At 33.5% G+C, this 8,111-nt stretch overlaps 1 protein-coding gene across 1 annotated transcript; it reads left to right on the top strand.

Moving 5' to 3' along the window:
• The first annotated feature begins 3,790 nt into the window (after positions 1-3,790).
• Positions 3,791-4,726, top strand: LOC101984053 (olfactory receptor 4K1). Its single transcript, XM_005367597.1, has one exon. It carries the CDS (start codon positions 3,791-3,793, stop codon positions 4,724-4,726), a length of 936 nt encoding a protein of 311 aa, XP_005367654.1.
• Positions 4,727-8,111: the final 3,385 nt, after the last annotated feature.

Consider the following 8,111-nt stretch of genomic DNA (forward strand, 5'->3'; position numbering starts at 1 on the left):
GTGTCAAATTTAGTATCAGTTGTCTCACCTCAAAATGTCCATTAAGAAAATCTCTAATAGTTGTTTTTAGCTGCTTGCATTTCACTGATCTCAGCTGCAGTAAATTTAACAGCCAAGAAAAGAATCAGAGTTTAACTGATACAGTTTCTAAAATATAATTTTACAATTTTTTAAAGAAGATGCATTATATTTTCATCTTTTTGTCTTAAAAATGTTTAAACATTTACTGAAACTCAACTATTTATTGTTTTAAAATACATAATTTCCTATGACTTTTGGTGCTCTTTAACATGACAGCAATTCAAGTTTTTAGTTTCTTACTATGTGTATGTTTATGACTGACTCTTTAAGATCCTTTGTATTTTATCACACCTGTCTATTGTGAATGTTATCTATATTTCATTATTTGTTTATTGGAGCTTTATAAATGTGTTATTTTGAAAGCAAATTATTTCTATTTGTATAGTTCACATTCAAAGTCAAATATTCAAGAGAAAAATAAATAGGGAATAAAATTTTTAAATGATAAACACCAAGTTTATCATTGTGTGATGCCATTGTTGAATTGTACTTTATACTGATTAGAACTTGCATCAACCCTGTAAATATATTACAGTTTTTTCATAAGTATATGTATCTTGTTTGGAAAAATTCAAATGTAATTATATCATTACCCCTGAATACTCTACTTTTTATTGTACTTTTGGTTTAGTGATCATTTCAGACATTGATTTTTTAGCACTGTAAATTACTGTGTTTCTCTAGTCTTATATTTGTATTTTCCCAATGTCACTTTTTTACAGTTGGTTAAGTTCTGAAGAGTACCTGAACATGATTGTTTTAAATTAGAATGAAGTATTTCAACATAATTAAACTGAAAGTAAATTTTAAAATGATTTGGTACTAAACATGTTGGTAAAATTTTTGCAGAAAAAGTCTTAGAAAATTAGGTGAATCTTTAGAAACAAGACAGCATGAAACACAACCAAGATTATATTTACCTACTTAAACAGCATGTCTTATTGTTGGTTAATTCTTATGCATTTTAATATTTTCCTGAGTGTATGTGTATGTGAGTACTCATGAGATAAACAGGTATAATAGACACAGTGATAGGGAAACTTATTTTCAACTGACTTTGATACTGAAAAATAGAATTTGCATCAGAATATTTGAGATGTGTAAAGTTTATATAAAACACAGTGAAAAGACTATTGATATATAAAGAAAAATTGAAAAAGCCTAAAATGCTTGAAGAACCATTATTAAGGTAGGATAATTTTAGATTTCTAAAACAGATGATAGAATTAGACCATAAATTTAACTGTTGTTTAAATAGTGAGCCTCTTTTTATTGATAGACACTACCCTAAGCAATTATGGTCACTTATTGGCAGAAAGTTAGAGGCTGCAAAATTATTTCTTCTCCTGAGTCTGGTAATACCAACCAATCTCTGAATTTCATATGTATTTATTAGCTGATTACAATAACCAGAAAAATTAAAACCTTATTCTCATATAAATTATTTCAGGAAACACAGTTGTTTTTGCTTAAGGATTACCACATCTCTCTAGAGGCATATTTCTTCCCCAGTGAAAGGAACTTTCTTGGAGGAACATATAAATCTTTCTATTATTTTGCCTGAGGCTGTTGTAGTTGTGTGGTTTGATAGAAAGCAGAGCAGAGCCCTGTTGCTATGGTTGCCTTCATTAATGTTGGCAAATTAATATATTCTATAGCTGAAATGTTCCTTCCCTAATATTCCAACACATTTTTTTTTGAAATTCCAACATAAATTATTAAGACCAGCAGCTCTCAAAACTCCTCCAGGAAGCCAGCCAGTTTGGAACTGCTGAGACATCCAGCCCTGGAGGCTGAGAACTGATTAAAATTGTATTACAGATGTTTTTAATGTAAAGACTCGTAGAAGATGAGATGATACATACAAACTAAGAAATACTAAATTTTATGAAAGTAAAGACAAGTAAAAGAATTACTAAAACTGTAAGTACTTACAATGGATTATGGGCATATTGTTTACAGGTATTTTAAGTGTTCTAAATGGAAAAAATAATCAACTGAGAAGTGACAAAAAAAACTTGTTGTCTCAGTCTGGTTGGAAATTCCATCCAGCAGAGTGAAGTTCTCTTTCTTCACGTTTCTGTGTTGATTCCACCTATGATGATTTTGGGTAATCCTTGAAGGACTTGGGTTGGAATCTGAGAAAGACAGGGAACTCTGTTATAAACATTATCTGCTCCTGCACAACCTTCTTTATCTTTCTATTTGGACAGCATTTGCCCATTAAATGAACATTTATTGACTATTAAAATTTTGTCTTTAATGAAGAACAGAGTTACGAATAAAGTTATGAATAAAGTAAATTTTGCTTGAAATCTTAAACAAATAAAGACAAAAACAACTGCACATACCAAATGTTTTAGAATTTGATTGACACAGTTTTTAGGTAATGCTGAAATAATAATGAAAATTAGTTTGGTCTTTCACCAGAAATGGTTTTCCTATGGGATAGTTAGAAATCTGAAAATACTTCTTTCTGAGGACAGCAGAAGTAGAAGATTCGTTAAAGAAGTTTACAAATTTTCTGTGTAGAGAGACATAATATATTTTGACACACTACAATTATTTTTGTATTTAGAAATTCGAGAAATGAAAATAATTTGAGGAGCATTCAGTTCTTTGTTCAACCCCATAGTTTTCAAATGACAGCCTTTTCTTATCTTTACTAGTGGGAAACTATATTAGTTATTGGGGGAAAATGAGAAATCCTTAAAATTCGAGACTATAGGAAACTAAGACCACATTTTCTTTTTATTTCCTATATTTTTAAATATGAAGACTAAAATCTATCAATTAGTAGATACCAAAAATTAGAGTTCTTAAAGTAATTGAGACTTTAAAAAAATGTTTTTAGTTAAATAAGATTTCATCATTCACCCCTCTTCTCCAGCCACCCTTATTAAATCCATCACATGGCCCCAAACACTTTCAAGTTGGCAGCCTTTTTCTGACTATTGTGCTTACCACACACACACACACACACACACACACACACACAAACACACACACACAAATACACACAAATGCAAGTGTGTGCATTTAAACAAGTGTATTTATGTGCAACATTTTGAGTTCTTTTCAGTTTTGTATAGATATGTTTGCAGGACTAAGTGCTCTGTATTGGTTGAGTTTAGCGAAATTTGATGCTAGGTGATTAACCCGTGTGAGCACGCACACCACAGTATTTTCTCTTCTTCCTTCTGCTCTTCTTATTCAATGCTTCACCATCTCACCTCTTAATTTTTTTGTATTTCCTCATCACAAAACAAATGCCATTTATTTTACACACCAAAATGAAGTTACATTAGTATTTCATATTTTGGCAATGTCACTATTTCCTTAATTTTAAAAGTAAAGGTGAGAAGTTTTGGTTTCTGCTTTCAAATCCCTTCGGTCTCTAATGCATACTACAGAATTTATTTGCTTGTAATTATTGTTCCCAAACTTCTCAAAGTTTTAATGATTCATTATTATACGTACAAATAGGCTCACCACAAATAAAGCAAAACCGTAAGATAAATTGATAAATTGTATTTTTCCTAATTATACTTATTTCTCATATTATACTTTATTTCCATATATGTATAATTAAATTACATTGACACATTTGAATGGTCATCATAATTTTCTTTATGAATTTGGTATGTTGCAATGCCAGTGATGTGACTATTTTCTTGATTTCTCATTTAGGTGACTTTACATTGGATACATGGCTCAGAGTAATGAATCTACGGTATTTGAGTTTGTGCTTCTGGGCCTTTCTAAATCTTGGGGCCTTCAACTTTTCCTTTTTACCATCTTTTCTGTCATCTATGTGACATCAGTACTGGGCAATGTCATGATTATTGTCATAATTTTATCCGACTCACATTTGAGCTCTCCTATGTACTTCTTACTCGGGAACCTCTCGTTCATTGACATCTGCCAATCTAACTTTGCCACTCCCAAGATGCTTGTCGACTTTTTTGTTGAGCACAAAACTATTTCCTTTGGAGGTTGCATGGCACAGATTTTTCTTCTTCATAGCTTTGTTGGGAGTGAAATGATGTTGCTCGTAGCCATGGGATATGACAGGTTTGTAGCAATATGTAAGCCACTGCACTACAATCTAATTATGAATCGGAGGGTGTGTATTATTTTTGTGTCTATTTCCTGGACAGTAGGTATACTTCATTCTGTTAGCCACTTGGCATTTACAGTGAATCTGCCATTCTGTGGTCCCAATAAGGTAGATAGCTTTTTTTGTGATCTTCCCCTGGTGATAAAACTTGCTTGCATGGATACATACAGAATGGAAATCTTGACCTTGGTTAACAGTGGCCTGATATCCCTGAGCTGTTTCCTGGCTTTAATTGTCTCCTACATCATCATTTTTGTCACGGTCCAGCACCAGGCCTCTAGTGGGTCGTCGAAAGCACTTTCTACACTGGCTGCCCACATCACAGTAGTGATTCTGTTCTTTGGGCCTTGTATTTATTTCTACATATGGCCTTTTAGCAGACTGTCTGTGGATAAGTTCCTTTCTGTCTTCTATACCATTTGCACTCCTTTACTGAATCCGGTCATATATTCTCTGAGGAATGAAGATGTTAAATCAGCCTTGAAGAAATTGAGAAACCGCCACGTAAATCCTGGGAAAAACTAAGGCTCTCTGTGAGAGCCTCATGTTGACTTAAAATGAAAAGCCTCCAGGAGATTTTAGAGTTATGTAGATTACCTTTGTTTGTGATATAAATGGCTAAGTTGTAGAAATAATTTTTTGCTCTAAATGCAAGTTAATTGCATAAAACAAGTTGCTGAGTAAAATTAAGCGTTAAATAAAATTAGAATTATGAACAGTGAGAATTTTACCTCAATTTTTCTCATGGTTCATAATTCTAAAAGCCCATTTTCTAAAAAATTCTTAGTGACACTTAAATATATATTTTGTACACTTTTGAAATTAGGGCCATGTATTCATCTGGGTTCTCTAGAGAAAAAACAGATAAAAAGAATATATATGGAATTTATTATAGTAGTTGACAGGTTATGATATGTATTTCAACAATGACCATCTATTAATAGGGAGTCTAGGAATCTAATAATTGTTTATTTTATGATGTTGGATGTCTCAGCTGATCTTGAATACACTACAATACGGAAGAAGCCGGCTTTAATTCCAGTGTAAGAATGGACTTTCCAGGAGAGTCAGGTGACCAGCAAGTGCCTCCTCCTTTCATGTTGTTTATATGGCTGACATGAGAAGATGTGGAACAGATTGAAGGTGGATCTTCCCATTTCAGGGATCCAGGTTTAGGGTTGAGCTTCCCACTGCAAAGTATTTAAATAGGAAAAATACCTCACAGGTGTACCAATTACTTTATATACTTGAGATTTCATTTAACTCTACATGTATTCAAGTTGACAATCAAGACTAGCCATCATAAATCCATTCCTCGTCATCTTGGTACACAATCACATATCCTATTTCATGCTTAATTTCCATGTGAAAACAATAAGCATATTATAATTTTGCCTAATATTATATATCTATCCTGTGTAAATTCACAAACATGTTATGTGTTTTTTTAGGCCATAATTACATCAAAATATATAACTTACTTATGAACAACTGTAACTATATTACATTTATTAAAATAGGTGTCTATGTCTTTTGAAGGACATTTTAGTATCTTAAAATTATATTTTAATTTTATTAAATTATAACTTAATAATTATATTTACTGATATTCTCCCAACTGCTATTACATTATATTATAAAGCAATTGAGGGAAGAAATAATAAATATCTGTACAAACACATTTTTAACAAAATACGACAGACAGAAACATGGATATTAAATTTTCATTTCTAAAACATGTCATGAGATTTAGATGGTATTTACAACTACATACCTATATTACCCGTTTTGTATTTCTTCCACCCTCAGCAAGCACCTTGGGAAATCTTTTTTTGTGTGTGTGAAGTGGTGAGAAAATCCTTTATTCCTGAAGTGTTTGGGTTCTTTGTCATCCTGCTTGGATTAGATTTTTTGTAGTTTTCCATTGCCTTTAATTACAGAATATGGTAACACTAAGTGATGCTCTAAAGATATTCTGCACTACAGATATAATTCTTCTTACTTCTATTGCAGAGACGTCACCCAATTTATTCTTGGTAATCTGTATCCATTGCCCATTTTAACACTGTTATCCTTTTTTAGTTTGTTGGATGAGAACAGCAGAAGCCCAAAGTGGTCATGTGTTGTTGTCCGAGATTTTAGTTCACTGAAATATTTGTTGTGTCTCCTAACATCTCCTAACAGAAGTGCTGCCTCTCTGGAAACAAAGCTACTAGCCCAGCAGAACTAAAGGAATAGATAACAAAACCTTTTCTAGGGATTACTAGGGGTGCTGGTGAGCGGAATCATATTATTTTGTACCCCTTGATTCCTGGATATTGGTTCTGGGGAAAATGTAGCATATATTGGTTGCCGATTCAAAGCATATACTTCCTTCTTAAGAACCCTAACTAACATCCCTCTCAACTGCTGCAAACTAATTGATTCCATAATGATGTTTTTCATTGTTCTGTCAGGCCAGCTGATTCAGGATGGTGGGGAACATGGTAGGACCAGTGGATTCCATGATTGTGAGCACATTATTGCACTTCTCTGGATAAGTCCACAAACGGTAGTTTGAGCAGAAGCATTATATGCAAGAATGGCAAATTTATAGCAAAATAAAGTATACTTTCGATAAAGGAAGTGGTCCAGTATAGTCAACCTGGTAGCAGACTCTTCATACAGCATAAAGTTCTGACCACTATAAGGATTTCCCTCCGTCAGTGTCTTTCAGGATTATACCAGAAAGGGATTGTAATTCTTCAGCTTTCCACTTCTGGGTGGTGTCTGTGTAATGTGTAGACCTACCTCTAAACCAGGCCTTAGTCTTCTCTACCGACAGTCAGTCTACCTACTGTAGGGCACATCCCATGAGGCTCTAAGTGCATGCTTGAGAGCACAAGGCATTGTAACAAGAGGAAACAACATAGGCATTTGGATAACATTAATATTCTTATGTTCTTAATATAACTTGCTTGTGCTTTAAGAACATTTTAGACCCCATCACACATGAACTATTTCCATTTGATAATGGATGGCTGTTGTGCACATCTTAATTTTGGGTCAGAGAATACCCTTAGAAGAAACCTATAATAAGTTTAATTCCTTAGAAGGAATATCTCTTCATGTCCTACACCACTGGACTCCTACAAATTGCACAGAGGTAGTAGGCCCTTGAAATTTGCTTGGATTTATTTCTCATTCTCTGGTGTTCTTGTGCATTGTCAACAATTAGAAAGTAATTACTACACCCCACTCACTTGTTCAATTAGTATAATGTTATTGACAAAAAGGGCCAATGTGACATTTTGTGAAAAAGATAGACAATCGAGAACATTTCTAACTAAGTCATTATAAAGGAGTAAAGAGTTAAAATATCCTTGAGGAAAAACTGCAAAGAGATACTGTGGAGACCCAAAAATGGGAGCCTGTTTCCACCTTGTTTGAAGGTCAGAAAATTTCATTTTCCTCAAAGTTATTACCATTCTGCCCCGAACAAATGTCACAGCATTGGGACTTACTTAAATCCTTCAAGGTTGTTGTATGTTTCTACCTTAAACAAAGGTCCCACCTAGATTTAGATCAGTAAGTTCTGTTCTCTCAAGGTTATTGTGTGGATAAAATCCCAGCCTTGTACTTCTGGAAGAGAGAAGTAGATCTGTTTCTACCCCAAAGAAAAGTCTAAGGGTCCAGCTAAATTCCAGTTACCCTAGGTAGATAAGAATGAATTCTTCTACCTAGGGAGTGGTTTGGCTAGAGAATGTTTTAGTCTAGGGTCTGAATGTGACTTGTCTTGTTCTAGCAACAGAATGTTTAGCTATGAATGTAACCCATAACTTTCAACTGGACTGGTCATCTTCTTATACCATACTAATTAAGTATTTGTTTTATCTTACTCCTACCTTCTGGGGTCGGAGGTATTTTATGC

The sequence above is a fragment of the Microtus ochrogaster genome, unplaced genomic scaffold (assembly GCF_000317375.1).
Source record: "Microtus ochrogaster isolate Prairie Vole_2 unplaced genomic scaffold, MicOch1.0 UNK21, whole genome shotgun sequence".
Taxonomy (NCBI): Eukaryota; Metazoa; Chordata; class Mammalia; order Rodentia; family Cricetidae; genus Microtus; species Microtus ochrogaster.

What these genes read in the sequence shown, in the direction of transcription:
- LOC101984053 (XM_005367597.1), top strand. Translation starts at nt 3,791, where the DNA reads ATGGCTCAGAGTAATGAATCTACGGTATTTGAGTTTGTGCTTCTGGGC.